This window comes from Scyliorhinus canicula, chromosome 8, assembly GCF_902713615.1.
Source record: "Scyliorhinus canicula chromosome 8, sScyCan1.1, whole genome shotgun sequence".
NCBI classification, from domain to species: Eukaryota; Metazoa; Chordata; class Chondrichthyes; order Carcharhiniformes; family Scyliorhinidae; genus Scyliorhinus; species Scyliorhinus canicula.
The window spans coordinates 192,716,975-192,736,525 of record NC_052153.1 but is presented as its reverse complement, the minus strand read 5'-3'; the positions used below and the strand labels follow the sequence as shown (position 1 = coordinate 192,736,525).

The following is a 19,551-nucleotide window of genomic DNA, read 5'->3' as shown; positions in this document are numbered from 1 at the left end:
CCACCTCAATACCCTTCACCCAATAGCAATCCACATCAATACCCTTCACCCAATCACAATCCACCTCAATACCCTTCACCCAATAACAACCCACCTCAATACCCTTCACCCAATAACAATCCACCTCAATACCCTTTACCCAATAACAATCCACCTCAATACCCTTCACCCAATAACAATCCACCTCAATACCCTTTACCCAATAACAAACCACCTCAATACCCTTCACCCAATAACAATCCACTTCAATACCCTTTACCCAATAACAATCCATCTCAATACCCTTCGCCCAATAACAATCCACCTCAATACCCTTTACCCAATAACAATGCACCTCAGTGCCCTTTACCCAATCACAATCCACCTCAATATCATTTACCCAATCACAATCCACCTCAATAGCCTTTACCCAATAACAATGCACCAAGCTCAGTTTTGATGGACAGCAGCATCAACAGCATTTTGGGTATTTTCTCGACCCTTTATGTGAAGATTCACTCCCTGACATCACACCTGACTGGCTCCAGTTTTGTCAGACCATAGCACCCCCTCCCCTTTGACTTGATCCTCTTTCCAGAGGATATAGTTTCTTACCTCTCACCTGTTGTGTTATGTACTCTGGGATAACACAGGCTGCAACTGGATGCAGCTACAACCAAAAGATACTTCAGACCTTGGAAGTTAGTTCAATCTGATTTATTGAACCTGTCACACAGTTAGCTCAGTTCTCTGTGAGTTCGACTCTCTGCTAGCCTAAGTGTGGTTACTCTGTCTGACTGAACCAGACTAGCTCTTAGCCACGTGCTGGAGGTGTGATACTGTACATACACCCTGACTCACTCTGTAGATGTTCATCAGTGGAAAGAGTGTGAGTGCCTCGTGCCTTTTACAGTGAGATACCACCCCTGAGTGTCCTGCCTGCTCATTGGTCATGCCCTGTTCTCTGTGTTCATTAGCTGCCTGTCTGTGCCTGTCTGTATATCATTTTTTTAAAAAATAATTTTTATTGAAATTTTTGAAAAATGTATAACAACAAAACAATAATAATAATAACAATAATAAACACCCCGATGAACAACAAAATAAATTGAAAATAAATTAAATTTAACATAAACAATGCCCCCCTGAAACCGCCCCTCCCCCCCCCCCCCCGGGTTGCTGCTGCTGCTGACCTAGTTCCCTATCGTTGAGCCAGAAAGTCAAGAAAAGGCTGCCACCGCCTAAAGAACCCTTGTACCGACCCCCTCAGTGCGAATTTGACCTTCTCCAGCTTAATGAATCCTGCCATGTCATTGATCCAGGTCTCCACGCTTGGGGGTCTCGCATCTTTCCATTGCAACAAGATCCTCCGCCGGGCTACTAGGGACGCAAAGGCCAAAACACCGGCCTCTTTCGCCTCCTGCACTCCCGGCTCCACCCCAACCCCAAATATCGCGAGTCCCCAGCCTGGTTTGACCCTGGGCCCTACCACCCTCGACACCGTCCTCGCCACCCCCTTCCAGAATTCCCCCAGTGCCGGGCATGCCCAAAACATATGGGCATGGTTCGCTGGGCTCCCCGAACGCCTAATGCACCTGTCCTCACCCCCAAAAAACCTGCTCATCCTCATCCCGGACATATGAGCCCTGTGCAGTACCTTGAACTGGATGAGGCTAAGCCTCGCACATGAAGAGGAGTTCACCCTCTCCAGGGTGTTCGCACATGTCCCCTCCTCAATCTGCTCCCCCAGCTCCACTTCCCACTTAGCCTTCAGCTCCTCTACCGACGCCTCCTCCACCTCCTGCATCACCTGGTAGATGTCAGACACCTTCCCATCCCCGACCCACCCCCCCGAAAGCACCCTATCCCTTACCCCCCGCGGGGGCAGCAAAGGGAACCCCTCCACCTGCCGCCTAGCAAACGCCTTGACCCGAAGGTACCTGAACATATTCCCCGGGGGGAGCTCAAACTTCTCCTCCAGCTCACCCAGGCTCGCAAACCTCCCGTCAATGAACAGGTCTCCCAACTTCCGTATGCCCGCCCTGTGCCATGCCAGGAACCCGCCATCAATGTTCCCTGGGACAAACCGGTGGTTCCCCCGCAGCGGGGCCTCCACCGAGCCCCCCACTTCCCCCCTGTGTCGCCTCCACTGCCCCCAAATCTTGAGGGTAGCCGCCACCACCGGGCTCGTAGTGTACCTCGTTGGAGGGAGCGGCAACGGCGCCGTTACCAGTGCCTTCAGGCTCGTGCCTCCGCAGGACGCCATCTCCATCCTTTTCCATGCTGCCCCCTCCCCATCCATTACCCACTTGCGTACCATCGAGACATTAGCCGCCCAATAGTACCCAGAGAGGTTGGGCAGCGCCAGCCCCTTTCTATCCCTGCCCCGCTCCAAAAAGACCCTCCTCACCCTCGGAGTCCCGTGCGCCCAAACAAATCCCGTGATGCTGCTGTTCACCCTCATAAAAAAGGCCCTCGGAATAAGGATGGGGAGGCACTGGAACAAAAACAAAAACCTCGGGAGCACCGTCATTTTAACGGACTGTACCCTACCCGCCAACAACAGCGGCAGCATGTCCCACCTTTTAAACTCCTCCTCCATCTGCTCCACCAACCTAGTAAAATTAAGCTTATGCAAAGTCCCCCAACTCCTAGCCACCTGAACCTCCAGGTACCTAAAACTCCTCACTGCCCTTTTTAGCGGGAGCCTACCAATCCCCTCCTCCTGATCACCCGGGTGTACAACAAACAGCTCGCTCTTGCCCAGGTTCAATTTATAGCCCGAGAAACACCCAAACTCAGCAAGAATCTCCATCACCTCCGGCATTCCCCCCACCGGGTCTGCTACATACAGCAACAAGTCATCTGCATAAAGTGACACTCGGTGCTCCTCCCCACCCCGCACCAGACCCCTCCACCTCCCCGACTCCCGAAGCGCCATGGCCAGAGGCTCAATTGCCAACGCAAAAATCAAGGGGGACAGGGGGCACCCCTGCCTCGTCCCACGGTAGAGCCTGAAGTACTCGGACCTCCTCCCATTTGTCGCTACACTCGCCATCGGGGCCTCGTACAGCAACCTCACCCATTTAATAAACCCCTCCCCAAACCCGAACCTCTCTAACACCTCCCACAAGTACCCCCACTCAACCCTGTCAAAGGCCTTCTCCGCATCTAATGCCACCACAATCTCCGCCTCTCCTTCTGCCGCCGGCATCATTATCACATTTAGCCGCCTTCGCACGTTAGTGTTCAGCTGCCTCCCCTTCACAAATCCCGTCTGATCCTCATGTATCACCCCCGGCACCCAGTCCCTGTCTGTGTACCATTATCTACATGTCTACATAGCATGCCATCTCCCTCAATCATTTATTAAAATTCATTATTTTTTACGATATGAACATTTATTGCCCATCCCTAATTGCCCTTGATCTGAGTGGCTTGCTCGGCCTGCTCAGAGGGGATCAGTTAAGAGTCAACCACGTTGCTGTGGGTCTGGAGTCACGTGTAGGCCAGACCGGGTAAGGACGGCAGATTTCCTTCCCCCAAGGGCATGAGTGAACCAGATGGGGTTTTTACAACAATCGATGACGGTTTTGTGATTACCATGGCTGAGACTAGCTTTTCAATTCCAGACAGGAGAATCCTCGGTGGGAGGCGTGAATCCCACTCCGACGCCGGCTGCCCTATTCTCTGCCGCCGTTTTTCGGACAGCGGCGGGATTCCCGCCACGCCGGTCGGGGGCTGTTGCCAGCGCCCCCCGCCACCCCCCCCCCCCCCCAGCGATTCTCCGGGTCCTGATGGGCCGAGCGGCTGTCCATTTACGTCCCGTCCCGCCGGCGTGAAGTACTCACCTCACGCACGGCGGGACCTGGCAGGTGAGTATGCGGAGGCGGTGTTCAGGGGGCCGTGGGGGGATCCGACCCCTGGGGGGGCAGGTTGGCCTAGCCCGCGATCGGGGCATACCGATCTGCGGGAGGGCTGGTTCCGTGGGTGGGACCTCTTTCTTCCACGCCGGGCCTCTGTCGGGCTCTGCCATATTGCCCGGGGGCCGGCGCGGAGAAGAGAACCCCTGCGCATAGCCGGAAATATGCCGGCCGGTCCGCGCGTGCGCGAGATCACGCCGACCGTTCTGCGCATGCGCGAACTCGGGCCGGCCCTTTGGCGCCGGCTGAAGCGGACCAACCCCTCCGCCCTCCACCTAGCCCCCTAGAAAGGTGAGAATTCCTCACCTTGGGGGGCCGTTGCCGCCGGAGTCGTTGGCGCCGGTTTTCCTGCCGGCGTGGGGGACATAGCCCCATTTTTAGAGAATATCGCCCTTGATGCTTCCTCCGGACATAGCCACAAAATCGGGAACCCAGCCCTATGTCTCCAGGGCACACCATTGTGGCGGGGGCTCGACATCGAAGTATCTATCGCTGCAGGGTCTGAAGGCGGAAAGTTGTCACCTGGATACAAAGGCACATCAGTGCCTGACTGCCCTCCCTAAGCGCGAGACTCCGAACCCCAGCAGCGACCCAGTGCAGTCTCTTGACCTGGAAGAAGTGTGCGAGCAATCTCTGGATTTTTTGTGACAAAGTCAAGGGGAGGGGTCAGAGTGACCAGCCGGTACCACAACATGGAGGCAATCAGCTGGATTGCGACCAGAACTTGGTCCCTGTAAGGCAGCACTCGGAGCAGTCCTGTCCAGTGTCTTGGCCGAGCTCCAACCTTTGGTCTCCAACTCCTGCCAATTCACTGACCAGTATTCCTCAGCTGGGCAAAGGTGGTGTCCCAAGCAGAGGAAGCTGGTCCCGATCCAGGTGTGCTCCACCGGGAAGAGGTCTGCCTGCTATGGACCGACCGGGAATCCAGAGCCCTTGTCCTAGTTGATCCAACAGCTGCCTCACAGCACCTGGAACCAGGGTTCAATTCTGGCCTGGGGTGACTGTGCGGAGTCTGCACGTTCTCCCCGTGTCTGCGTGGGTTTCCTCCGGGTGCTCCGGTTTAGAACATAGAACATAGAACAGTACAGCACAGAACAGGCCCTTCGGCCCTCAATGTTGTGCCCAGCCATGATCACCCTACTCAAACCCACGTATCCACCCTATACCCGTAACCCAACAACCCCCCCCTTAACCTTACTTTTATTAGGACAGAACGGGCAATTTAGCATGGCCAATCCACCTAACCCGCACATCTTTGGACTGTGGGAGGAAACCGGAGCACCCGGAGGAAACCCACGCACACAGGGGGAGGACGTGCAGACTCCACACAGACAGTGACCCAGCCGGGAATCGAACCTGGGACCCTGGAGCTGTGAAGCATTTATGCTAACCACCATGCTACCCTGCTGCCCCTAGTCCAAAGTCCTCCCACAGTCCAAAGATGTGTAGGTTTCGGTGGATTGGCCATGATAAATTGCCCCTTAGTGTCCAGGGATGTGCGGGTTAGGGTGGGAGCCTGAATAGGGTTCTCTTTTTGAGAGGGTCGTTAATAATTTAACGGGCTGAATGGCCTCCTTCTGCACTGTAGGGATTGTATGATTCGTCTATGATTCTAGGAGGCAGCCTGGCACTCGGGCATCCTCCTCAGATCAGCCAAGCCTGTCAATATGAGGAGGACATTAACATCTCCCGTGAGGGAATAAGAATATGCAGCTGGAAGTAAGAAAACTCCATAGACCTCCGGATTTGGAAACACTAGCAGGGAGAATGGTCTTTGGAACAATTAATTTTTCATTTCATTTCCTTTTTCGTCCGTTTGGATCCGTTTGGTGGCAGGTTGTGGCACGTGAATTGTCTGCTGAATTGCCTATGCTGCAGCAATAATTACTCTTCCTGAAGTACCTCATTGGGCCCGAGCTGCTCTGAGATGCCCTGAGGTCTTGAAAGGAGCTATATAAATGCGACAACCAAAATGGACCCTTCCCCACTCCCGTTATCGATTACAAAAAATTTACAGCACCGAAACAGGCCATTCAGCCCAACAGCTCGATGCTGGTATTTGTGCTTTGGGTTGCCAACGGTGATCAAATGTATCCCTGAAGGTTTCGTCACATGACCTGTCCCCCCGCGCTCCAACCATTAGTCGGGCAACACATCCGCCTTTGTGGCGCATTGACCTCTGACCCCAAATTGGAAAGCAAAGAGACTCCTTACCCAATCCCAGATGCATGACCATCAGCCAAACAGCCTTTCTTTTTCCCAATTTCGTTATTTTTATATCTGGCAAAGCGAAATGTTTAAAGAAAATGACATCCTGATGATTTTTTGCCAAGGCCGCACAGAGCAATGTCTTGGAGAGTGATCTTCAATCCCTCTTTGTCAAACTCTTATCAACGTGTCCTTCTCTGCATCTCTCCCTTGTGTGTTTATCCAGCTTCGTCAATGCTATTTCCTTCAACTACTCCCTGTGGTGTCTGATTCAGGATGGCTTGCTATTTGCATCAACATGCAGCCACCGGCAACTTAAAACATCAGGCGCCACTTGAGACACATTTCCAACAGACAGATCCACATGTTTGTGACGCACAAGAGTCGGTCAATTCCCTCGCCGCCCCTCCCCCCGTCAACTGTTCGGGGAGTCCAGCGAATCATGCCCATATGTTCTGGGCATGCCCGGCACTGGAAGAATTCTGGAAAGGGGTGGCGGGGACGGTGTCGAGGGTGGTTGGAACCAGGGTCAAGCCAGGATGGGGACTCGCGATTTTTGGAGTTGCGGCAGAGCCGGGAGTGCAGGAGGCGAAAGAGGCCGGTGTCCTGGCCTTTGCGTCCATAGTAGCCCGGCGGAGGATCTTGCTGCAGTGGAAGGATGCGAGGCCCCCAAGTGTGGAGACCTGGGTCAATGACATGGCGGGATTTATAAAATTGGAGAGGGTCAAATTTGCCCTGAGAGGATCAGTACAAGGGTTTTTTAGGCGGTGGCAGCCTTTTCTGGACTTTCTGGCTCAAAGGCAGCATGGTAGCATGGTGGTTAGCATAAATGCTTCACAGCTCCAGGGTCCCAGGTTCGATTCCCGGCTGGGTCACTGTCTGTGCGGAGTCTGCACGTCCTCCCCGTGTGTGCGTGGGTTTCCTCCGGGTGCTCCGGTTTCCTCCCACAGTCCAAAGATGTGCGGGTTAGGTGGATTGGCCATGCTAAATTGCCCGTAGTGTCCTAAAAAGTAAGGTTAAGGGGGGGTTGTTGGGTTACGGGTATAGGGTGGATACGTGGGTTTGAGTAGGGTCATCATTGCTCGGCACAACATTGAGGGCCGAAGGGCCTGTTCTGTGCTGTACTGTTCTATGTCTATGTAAAGATAGATATCTTGGTCAATAGCAGCAGCGGGGGGGAGGGGGGAGGGGGGAGGGGGGGTAAGGGGGGTGTCTTTTATTATTGTTTCTATTTTTTCTATGGTTATTTAACTTAACATTGTGTTAATTTAAGTTGTTGTTAATATGTTTTGTTGTTCATTGAGGATGGGCGAATGTTTATGACTGCTATCATTATTGTTATTGTTGGTATTTTATTGCGGTTCGTTAGTTGTTATATAAATACAAAATTTTTCAATAAAAATTATTTTTTTTAAAAAACTTAGTTTATTTGCTACTCTCCTCGATTACAGTAAGGAGTATTTATTAACGTTGGGTTTTAAATGGCAACCCCAGTATAAAAAGGGACTCTGAACAGAAGGTTAATTAATTAGTGCCGCACCGGTTTTGTGCCCACAAAATGATGCCAACATCAGCCTCTGGGGAGCTGAATGCCAGAGGTCAGGTGAGAGTGACTGCCCTTGACATCAAAGCAGCATTTGATCAAGTTTTTTATTTATTTATTCATTTACTGGGATGTGGGCTGTCGCTGGTTAGGTCAGCATTTATTTCCCATCCCTAGTTGCCCTTCAGAAGGTGGTGGTGAGCTGCCTTCTTGAACCGCTGCAGTTTTTGAAGTGCAGATACACCCCCTGTGCTGTTAGGGAGGGAGTTCCAGTATGTTGCCCCAGCGACAGTGAAGGAACGGCCGATATATTTCCCAGTCAGGGATGGTGAGTGACTTGGAACGGAACCTCCAGGTGGTGGGGTTCCCAGGAATCTGCTGTCCTTGTCCCCCTAGATGGTAGTGGCCATGGGTTTGGAAGGTGTTGTCTAATAATAATAATAATCTTTATTGTCACAAGTAGGCTTACATTAACACTGCAATGAAGTTACTGTGAAAAGCCCCTAGTCGCCACATTCCGGCGCCTGTTTTTTGGGTACACAGAGGGAGAATTCAGAATGTCCAATTCACCTAACAGCACGTCTTTCGGGACTTGTGGGAGGAAACCGGAGCACCCGGAGGAAACCCACGCAGACACGGGGAGGACGTGCAGACAGTGACCCAAGCTGGGAATCGAACCATCTTGTAGATGGTACACGCTGCTGGCACTGTGCGTCGGTAATGGAGGGTTTGAATGTTTGCGGAAAGGGGAGCAAACAAGCGGGGCTGCTTTGTCCTGGACGGCGTCGAGCTTCTTGAGTGTTGAAGCTGCACTCATCCAGGCAAGTGGAGAGTATTCCATTGCACTCCTGACTTGTGCCTTGTAGATGGTGGACAGGCTTTGGAGAGTCAGGAGGTGAGTTACTCGCCGTAGGATTCCGAGTCTTTGACCTGCCCTGGTAGCCACAGTATTAATATGGCTGGGTCCAGTTCAGTTTCTGATCAATGGTAACCCCCAGGATGTTGATTGTGGGGGATTCAGCGATGGTAATGCCATTGAATGTCAAGGGGCAGAGGTTAGATCCTCTCTTGTAGAAGATGGTCATTGCCTGGCATTTGTGTGGTGTGAATGTAACTTGCCACTTGTGAGCCCAAGCCTGGATATTGTCGGGTCTTGCTGCATTTGGACATGGACTGCTTCATTATCTGAGTCACGAATGGTGTTGAACATTGTGCAGTCATCTGCAAACATCCACACTGCTGACCTTATGAAGGGAGGGGGTTCATTGATGAAGCATTGATGGTTGGGCCGAAGACACTACCCTGAGGAACTCCCGCAGTGATGTCCTGGAGCTGAGATGATTGACCTCCAACCACCACAACCATCTTCCTTTGTGCCAAGTATGACTCCAACCAGCTATTGAATCTGTATCCGCTACCCTATCAGGCAGCACGTTCGAGATTCCAACCACTCGTTGCTGGATAAAACGTTCCCCCATCTCTGGTTCTTCTGCCAATCACCTTAAATATTTGTCCTCTTGTGACGGAAACCTCATCCAGTAAAAACCCCTCCCTATCTCTGTAACCTCACCATCCCTATGGAGGGGCTGGTTTAGCACAGTGCGCTAAACAGCTGGCTTGTAATGCAGAACAAGGCCAGCATCGCAGGTTCAATTCCCATACCGGCCTCCACGAACAGGGGCCGGAATGTGGCGACTAGGAGCTTTTCACAGTAACTTCATTGAAGCCTACGCGTGACAATAAGCGATTTATTATTATTATATCCTGGTTTCATCGAGTAGTAACTTTGAATGACTGTCTCCATTTTCAGAGAGTTTCTTAAATCCAGAGTAAACCCTGTTCCAACGATTTCCCCCACCTCCCGGCCATGTCAGAACAAACTTCCCAAAATCCTTGCACAGCAACCGGATGTGCCTCTTCAACTGGAGACTGAGAGAATGTCCCCCTCCCACATCTGCTGCTGGTAGCTTGCACTATCTCTTCTGTCTGCTGTCTGTAATATTCAATCAGTTGTTGGAAACCTGTGACCTGAGATCAAAAATAGCTTTGTTTAACCTCATTCCCCCATGGCAACATGAAACACATTAACCTGGCATCTAGGTATAAATGCTAATTAGCTATCATTGATCCCAAGCCCCTTTTCACCTTCAAAGGGTTAGTTTATAGCACAATGGTTTACAGCCCGCTACCTGCAACACCTTTCTGGAACTTTGGGAGACTCGGAGTCTACTTATTGTTAAACTCATAGCCTGCTGCCATTGTCTCCAAGTGGAAGTACCTTGCATCTTCTCAGTGAAACATCCTAAACCTTGGTTTGATCTCTAACAATCGAACCCAGGCTTACTGTCAGACAGACTGTGGTGAATGTGATTCACACTATATATAGTTGCCAATATCACTCCATGTATATATGTTCGTTATCTACCCATTGTAAGTGCAGTTGCATTATCCGACCACCAGGGGGAGTTGCTCTGGGAGTACGCAAGAGTTTGTACTGGGCTCCTCCCTTGGCTCTGCCCAGGACTCCTCCCCCTGGGACCGATGTATAAAGATCAGTGCCTTAGAGCCAGCCTGCCAGTTCACCCGAAGTTCAACGACGAATAGGCTGGCTCTATTGTAAGTGTATTAAAGCCTCTGTTCAGATCCAACTACACGTGTTCGCTGAATTGATGGTTCCATCAGACTGCAAGACAGGTCACATGACCCTCTTAATTTATGCTAAATTTAAAGCCACAGTCCCATAATATAATTATGTTTAAACCTCAGAATTATAACAAGTGCAGGATGTCTATAGTCTTTATTGATTATTGTCCTATCGTCTTTGAATATTTCTGCACAATGTTCCCCCCAGTCTCTCTCTTCTTGCACCCAATTTAAAACTGTACCATTAAATGTTTTTTTGTCTCCTCACATTTCTTCGACCTTGCACTTTCAACCGCTTCCTCCTTGACTTTTATCCCTCAGCCAATTTTGTATCCTTGCAATTGCTCTTCAGTTTTATTCATGAGACTTACATGTGCCACTTTAACAAATGTCTTTTGTAAATCCATTACAACAATATCACTGCCCTCATCCCCCCCCCCCCTCATTGTTCCCTCATTAGTGAGGATCAATCAGATCCCATATCAGGGTCTGTCGTCCAGTTAGAACGGCCATCATACGCAAATTTTTACTATGGAGTTGACGTTATCCTAATATTCATTGGTCTAGTTAAAACTATTAGACTTTGTGCTTTAATGGGGGTCTTTCACTCGCAGAATGGATATTAATGTACAGTTTACTGTATCTCCTGGTGGTCTAGTTGCGCAGTGCGTAGCCTTCCTGCATCTGAGACAGAAGCTCCGGTTTCGAGTCCCACCCGAGGAAGGTGCCTTCCTAACGCACCCAAACAGGTTGGGAGTGTCAACCTGCAAAACCTTCCCAACACACCAATGGCTGGCGATAAGAGTGGGAGAGACTCCTGGTCAGGCACGCTTGTTGTAGAGTGGCGCCCCTCAAGCTATCAGCCCTCGGTGACAGACAAGCGGCCTGTTCCAGGAATTACTAGCTATGGAGACAAACCTAAGTCTGGCTTAGTGACCACCCGGTGTGGCACCCGGTACCGGGGCCTCACGGTAGCATGGTGGTTAGCATCAATGCTTCACAGTTCCAGGGTCCCAGGTTCGATTCCCGGCTGGGTCACTGTCTGTGCGGAGTCTGCACGTCCTCCCCGTGTGTGCGTGGGTTTCCTCCGGGTGCTCCGGTTTCCTCCCACAGTCCAAAGATGTGCGGGTTAGGTGGATTGGCCATGCTAAATTGCCCGTAGTGTAAGGTTAATGGGGGGGATTGTTGGGTTGTTGGGTTACGGGTTTACGGGTTACGTGGGTTTAAGTAGGGTGATCATTGCTCAGCACAACATCGAGGGCTGAAGGGCCTGTTCTGTGCTGTACTGTTCTATAATGAAAGAGAATTGGAATGAGTGTCTATGTCACAGACTGTGAGAGAGGAAGATGGGAAAATGGCGAGAGAGGTGACAATAAACACGTGTTTGCTGAATGTAATGAGATTGCAGGTCTGGGTATTTGATAGAGCCTAGTTTCATTCATAGATTTATTTATATAGGTGCTAGTTGAATGCATGTGGCTGAGAGGCAAAAATATTAAAATGTCTTGACTGTGGGAACTCGGTCATTGTCTCATTTAATGAATAAACCAGTGTGTTCCAGCGTATTCAGCATTGTTCTGCATCTAATCAGTTCTAGCAAGGTCTCCGCCAAGCTGTGTAACATGGAAAGTGTGAGAAACATATCCAGTCATTTTCCGAAGACTACGAACACAGACGCTGGGCTAACAAAGAACAATACGGCACAAAAACAGGCCTTTCGGCCATCCAAGCCTGTACCGGTCATGATAACACCATTGACCAAAACCCTCATCACTTCCTAGTGCCGAATCCCTCTATACCTATCCTATCCAGGTATTTGTCGAGATGCCTTTTGAACGTTGTTAATTTATCTGCTCCGATGGCCTCCCCAGGCAACGCGTTCCAGGCTCTCACCACCCTTTGCGTAAAAAACCTGCCTCGCGCATCTCCACTAAACGTCTCCCCATGGACCTTAAATCTAGGCCACCTAGTGACTGACCCCTCCACCCTGGGAACGAGCGCCTACCCATCCACTCTATCCATCCCCCTCATAATCATGTAGACCTCTATCAGGTCACCCCTCAACCTCCGTTGTGCTAATGAAAACAGTCCGAGTCTATTCAGCTTCTTCATATAGCTAACACCCTCCAGACCAGACTACATCCTGGTAAACCTCCTCTACATCCTCTCCAAAGGCTCCACATCCTTCTGGTAGTGTGGCGACCAGAATTGTGCGCAATATTCCAAGTGCGGCCTTACCAAGGTTCTATACAACTGTAGCACGACTTGCCAGTTTTTATACTCGATGCCCCGTCCAATGAAGGCAAGCATTCCATATGTTTTCTTGGTAGAAAGATAGTTTTGATAGGCATCAGTCAATCTTCCGTAATAGAACATAGAACGATACAGCGCAGTACAGGCCCTTCGGCCCTCGATGTTGCACCGACATGGAAAAAACTAAAGGCCATCTAACCTACACTATGCCATTATCATCCATATGCTTATCCAATAAACTTTTAAATGCCCTCAATGTTGGCGAGTTCACTACTGTTGCAGGTAGGGCATTCCACGGCCTCACCACTCTTTGCGTAAAAAACCCACCTCTGACCTCTGTCCTATATCTATTACCCCTCAATTTAAGGCTATGTCCCCTCGTGCTAGCCACCTCCATCCGCGGGAGAAGGCTATCGCTGTCCACCCTATCTAACCCTCTGATCATTTTGTATGCCTCTATTAAGTCACCTCTTAACCTTCTTCTCTCTAATGAAAACAACCTCAAGTCCATCAGCCTTTCCTCATAAGATTTTCCCTCCATACCAGGCAACATCCTGGTAAATCTCCTCTGCACCCGTTCCAAAGCTTCCACGTCCTTCCTATAATGAGGCGACCAGAACTGTACGCAATCAATGTTCAGTGTTTGATTAACAAATCATCTTCTCAGTAACAGATATTCATTTTTAAAAAACCAGGAGGTCTCAGCTGAGAATTAGAAACCAATGAGAGTAAATGAGGGGTTAAACCAGAGATAAGAATTCCCTTAAAAGTAGAATCTTGTGGTCGAGGTCTTTGTTCCTGAATTCTTGAATTTTCCATCTGTTTGTGTTAAAGTGATTTCCTTTTGTACTTTATGCTTTTTGCCATGTGCTTGACTTTTTTTAATGTATTGTTTGATATTTTGTTTCTAAGTTTTTTATTCAACTGCATTCAAGTGAATAATTAATAATAATAAAGTCGTATTATTGACATCTCCCACCAATTCTTATTCGAAGGTAAAATAAGATTCCCACAGTATTCTTTTGGTGGAAAGCGTGATGCGTAAAACATTCCTCTCCTTTCAGCAGGTAATCAACGATGAAATGTGTGACGTGTGCGAGGTCTGGACAGCCGATGACCTTTACCCCTGCAGGATCTGCAGCCGGGTCTTCCACGATGGTTGCCTGAGTCGCATGGCCCACCTGAGCCCCAGCAGCATCCAGGAGCTTAAAGAGACGGCCCACACTACGGTGGGCTGGAGCTGCCAATACTGTGTGAGTTCACGCCTCGTAAAGATTGAGGGCTGGCTCCTAGCCAGGAGGCAGTAATCCTCTCGGAGTTATCCTGGATCTCAGTCTGGACATACCTCAGTTTAAAACCCTTCTAGCCTTGCTTTCAATTGCCTCCCTGGCCTCACCATCGCTCCTTGTCTTGGTAACTTCCCCAGACCCACTGTCCTTGAGGATCCTCATGTGAAATGAAAATGAAATGAAAATCGCTTATTGTCACGAGTAGGCTTCAATGAAGTTACTGTGAAAAGCCCCTAGTCGCCACATTCCGGCACCTGTCCGGGGAGGCTGGTACGGGAATCGAACCGTGCTGCTGACCTGCTTGGTCTGCTTCAAAAGCCAGCGATTTAGCTCAGTGAGCTAATGCTGCATCTAACTCATTCCCTATTTCCATCTCTCTACCACTACTGTCAGTAAAGGATACTTCACCCCAGGTGTGATGACCCTGACCAGTCGATATCTGTCATGTTAAAATAAATTTTAATTGAAACACATTAACATCAAAAGAAATAACTTTACAATTAACAGTTAAACAGTTCTTAAATAAAGGAAAAACTTTAACTTATGCCCCACACCTTCATTATAATATTCCAACTAAGCACCCCAATACAGTGCAAATGCTACTTATAAATAAAGTTAACAAAACAGCTTTACTTGCTACGTTCTGTGTCGAGACTTTGGAGAGAGACCCTTTCAGGAACAGCCTGAAAACCTTTCTGTCTTGTCAGTCTCAAATCCTATGGCACAACTGACAAAACTACAGACAGATCTGGCTCCTCCCATTGATTGCATAATCTGTATCCCACTAAGATGTCCCATGACCTGCTTAGCTACGACTAAACACCATCCCTCAAATTACCTACACCGCAGGTAACTGTCTAAATATACACGATATCACATTATCCACCTATAAGTAAACAAGTAAATAATCAATAATAACATCACTTTTACAACACCATAATTACAGCTTTAAGAGGTGCACTACCTGTAAGTATTTTAACCCAGGGTTTTTAATAATTACGACAATATATAAACTGTAATTATGTAACAATTTCTGACATTGATCACATGACAAATCAAGCTATGAATCCCCTCCTTAAACCTCACCGTCTCCCTTTCCTCCTCTAAGATGCTCCTCAAAATCCACCGCTGTCCTATTCGCCCTTTTTATTATTCAAGTTTGGTTTGATCACGTGCCCATGAAGTTCCTTGGGATGTTGCAGGTTCTATAAAAATGCAAGTTATTGTTAAGCTGGTGGTGATGACTTTATCCAGCATTGTGGGATATGAGGAGATCCAGGAACAGGAAAAGGCCGTTCAGATGTTCAATGAGATCAGGAATAGTTTGAATCCCCCTTTTCTGTGAATATCAGAGTCTGTAATCAGGTAACATCCACCATCAACCTCTGTCCTTCTGCAACAAAGCATTATTTATTTCCAGTTCTGAAAATTTAGATTTCCCATAAACCTTTTGTCAATTTTCTAAGACTTTCATGTGGTCAATTGCTGCTTGAATTTGCTGCTGGAAATCAAGTTGAGATATTGAAGATTAAGACCCATTATTCTTGATGGCCCCAACAGAGGGAAATAGTTTTTCCTCATCTTCTCTATAGAAAGTCTTCATCATTTTAAACTAGGAATGGTCCACTCTTCAACCCTCCAAATTAAAGTGAGTGGATGCCACTATGGAGCTTTACTAACTGTCCTGGGAGTGTTTGATGGGGACAGTGTAGAGGGAGCTTTTCTCTGTATCTAACCCTCTGCTGTACCTGTCCTGGGAGTGTTTGATGGGGTCAGCGTAGAGGGAGCTTTACTCTGCATCTAACCCCGTGCTGTACCTGTCCTGGGAGTGTTTGATGGGGACAGTGTAGAGGGAGCTTTACTCTGTATCTAACCCCGTGCTGTACCAGTCCTGGAAGTGTTTGATGGGGACAGTGTAGAGGGAGCTTTACTCTGTATCTAACCCCGTGCTGTACCTGTCCTGGGAGTGTTTGATGGGGACAGTGTAGAGGGAGCTTTACTCTGTATCTAACCCCGTGCTGTACCTGTTTTAGGAGTGTTTGATGGGGACAGTGTAGAGGAAGCTTTACTCTGTATCTAACCCCGTGCTGTACCTGTGTTGGGAGTGTTAGATGGGGACAGCGTAGAGGGAGTTTTACTCTGTATCTAACCCCGTGCTGTACCTGTCCTGGCAGTGTTTGATGGGGACAGTGTAGAGGGAGCTTTATTCAATATCTAACCCCGTACTGTACCTGTCCTGAGAGTGTTTGATGGGGACAGTGTAGAGGGAGCTTTAGTTTGTATCTAACGCCGTGCTGTACCTGTCCTGGGAGTGTCTGATGCGGACAGTGTAGAGGGAGCTTTACTCTGCATCTAACTCCGTGCTGTACCTGTCCTGGGTGTGTTTGATGGGGACAGTGTAGAAGGTGTGTTTGATTTGATTTGATTTATTGTCACATGTACTGAAGTACAGTGAAAAGTATTTTTCTGCGGCCGACGGAACCTACACAGTACGTACATAGTAGACAAAAAGAATAATCGACAGAGAACATTGACAAATGGCACATCGACAAACTTATTGGTTACAGTGTGGAACAAGGGGCCAAACAAAGCAAATAGATGAGCAAGAGCAGCAGAGGGTGGTGTGTATAGTGTTCTTACAGGGAACAGATCAGTCCGAGGGGGAGTCGTTGAGGAGTCTAGTAGCTGTGGGGAAGAAACTGTTCCTATGTCTGGATGTGCGAGTCTTCAGACGTCTGTACCTTCTGACTGATGGAAGGATCTGGAAGAAGGCAATGCCTGGGTGGGAGGGGTCTCTGATAATGCTGTCTGCCTTCCTGAGGCAGCGGGAGGTGTAGACAGAATCAATGGGAGGGTGGCAAGCTTGTGTGATACGTTGGGCTGAGTTCACCACACTCTGCAGTTTCTTGCGATCTTGGACCGAGCAGTTACCATACCCAAGCTGTGATGCAGCCGGATAGAATGCTCTCTATGGCACATCTGAAGAAGTTTGTGAGAGTCGATGCAGACATGCCAAATTTCTTTAGCTTCCGTAGGAAGTAGAGACGTTGTTGGGTTTTCTTGACTGTTGCGTCAACGTGAGTGGACCAGGACAGACTGTTGGTGATGGTGACCGCCAGGAACTTAAAGCTATCGACCATCTCCACTTTGGAGCCATTGATGCAGACGGGAGTGTGTGTCGTGTTACGTTTCCTGAAGTCAATGATCAGTTCCTTGGTCTTTCCGACATTTAGAGAGAGGTTGTTTTCAGTACACCATGCAACCAAGTAATGAGGATAGTGTAGGGGGAGATTTACTCTCGATCTAACCCTATGCTGTACCTGTCCTATTCAGTGACCATGAAGATCCTTCCCTGGGGTAAAGGACTCTGGAGGTATAAATTCTACTTGCCAAGAGCAGACAATGAGTGTTCAACAATTCTCAGTGCGCATCAGCGCCAAGGAGCTGTAGTGGTTGCTGTTGGGACTACACCAGAGATCAAGGGGCAGTTTGACCACCCACACTGACAGTTGAATGATGGCGGGAGAGGGGGTGGTGATGTGGGGAATGGGGGAGGCAGGAAGTACAAGCTATCCGTACACCCTTCCTTCTGACGCTGGCCATGTGGCCAGGCATAGAGTGTCAGAACACTGAGGACTACCCCCCATCCCCCCTCCCCCAGGCATCCAAAACAACCCACCAGAATTTACTATTGGACGCCCCCTTCCCCCTCCCTACCCTGTGTGGTGACAGATACCACCCCTGGGCCCCTACCCCTCCCTCCCCACTGCTGAATTCATACCAGGCTGTGGTGGTATAAGGCTATTCGATGGGCCTTAATCGCTCACTTAAGGGCCTCGGCTGTGTGGTAAACCACTGTTGCACCTATATTAGGTGATGTATGGTAGGACCTGTACTACAGGGACGACGGTAGTCCCTGCCTGCTGGCTCCGCCCAGTAGGTGGAGTATAAATATGTGTGTCCTCCGTGCAGCAGACATTTCGCCAGCTGCTGTGGGAGGCCACACATCTTAGAGCAATAAAGCCTCAGTTGTATTCAACTCTCGTCTTTGTGCAATTGATTGTGCATCAATTTATTGCTCTAAAACTTTCAGAAGATGGACCTCAGTAACAAGCTGGATCACCTGCAGCTGGATCTGCAATCAAGCGACGCCAGAAAGGACTTTCAGCACTGGCTAGCTTGTTTCGAGGCGTACAGCAACTCAGCGCCAAGCCCTGTTCCGGAGGCTCAGAAAATACAGATATTGTACTCGAGGTTGAGCTCCAACGTCTTTCCGCTGATCCAGGACGCGCCAAACTCCGCCGAAGCCATGACGCTACTTAAAGAAAATTACGCCCAGAAGACGAACACGCTCTTCGCCAGGCACATGTGCTCGCCACTCGCTCTCAACTCCCTGGTGAGTCCATAGAAGACTTCTGGTGGGCCCTAATCCCACGAGTCCGGGACTGTGACTGTCAGGTCGTTACAGCCACTGAATATTCTAACCTCCTTATGGGGGACGCGTTTGTTACGGGGATTGGGTCGGACCTCATATGCCAGCGACTGTTAGAAGGGGCCACGCTCGATCTCGCAGAGACAGAGAAGCTAGCGCACTCTATGACGGTTACCTTGCGCAATGTTCAGGCCTACACCCCCAGCTGCGCGGCCCACCCCTCCTACGCATCGTGTACCCCACAGAATGGCTGCAGCAGAGGCCTTACCCAGCCAATACGCCACGCGCCAGCCACGAACTCCAGGAGTCTCCGATGTTACTTTTGCGGCCAGTAGAAACAAACCCGCCAACGCTGCCCTGCCCACGCTAGCCTTTGTAAGGCTTGCGGTAAGAAGGGGCACTTCGCTGCGGTGTGATAGGCCCGCGCATTCGCCGCTATCGCCCCCAGCCCCCTTGTTTACGGACAATGGGCGCCGCCATCTTCACCTCCCCTGACCACATGTGGCCAGTGGGCGCCGCCATCTTCTCCCCCTCAGACCACGAGTGGCCAGTGGGCGCCGCCATCTTCTCCCTCTCAGACCATGAGCGGCCAGTGGGCGCCGCCATCTTCCCCTCCGCGCAACACGTGCGGCCCATGGGCGCCGCCATTTTGCCCTCCCCAAGATCTTCAGGCGCCGCCATCTTGTCTCCCCCAAGGCACATGGGCACCACCAGCATTCCAGGACCCATGCACCCCCAGGCACCCCATCATCCGACACCAGCAATGACCAACCACGACTCGCCTCAGTAACCATCGACCTGTCTCGTCCGCACAACCTGGCCACCGCATCGACCAGCGTTAAGATCGATGGACACGTGACCTCTTGCCTGCTGGACTTTGGGAGCACCAAAAGCTTCATCCTCCCGGACACCGTAAGGCGCTGCTCCCTCGCGCTACACCCCTGCCAATCAAAGAATGTCTCTGGCCTTGCGATCCCATTCCGTGGCGATCCGGGGGTACTGTACGGTCACACTCACGGTCCAGGGTGTAGAATTCAGCAGCTTCCGCCTTTACATCCTCCCTAATCTCTGCTGCCCGACTAATCAGCCTGGACTTCCAGTGTAACCTCCAGAGCCAAACACTGAAATTCGGCGGGCCCCTACCACCCCTTACTGTGTGCGGCCTCGCGACCCTAAAGGTCGATCCACCTTCCCTCTTCGCAAAGCTAGCCCCGGATTGCAAGCCCGTCGCCACCAGGAGCAGACGGTACAGCACCCAGGACAGGACCTTCATCAGGTCCG

The 19,551-nt window shown here is 50.0% G+C and overlaps 1 protein-coding gene across 4 annotated transcripts in view; it reads left to right on the top strand.

Moving 5' to 3' along the window:
• The window catches only part of phf24 (PHD finger protein 24), an 82,554-nt gene that overhangs the window by 28,176 nt on the left and 34,827 nt on the right, over window positions 1–19,551 (top strand). For 2 of the 4 annotated variants that reach the window (XM_038805932.1, XM_038805933.1), the window contains exon 3: window positions 13,614–13,802. The exons of 1 other annotated variant lie outside the window; for it this stretch is intronic. In XM_038805932.1, coding sequence (XP_038661860.1) covers window positions 13,614–13,802 — 189 coding nt within the window. The remainder of the gene's footprint in view (window positions 1–13,613; window positions 13,803–19,551) is intronic. One more of the 4 variants, XM_038805934.1, reaches the window with a different exon arrangement.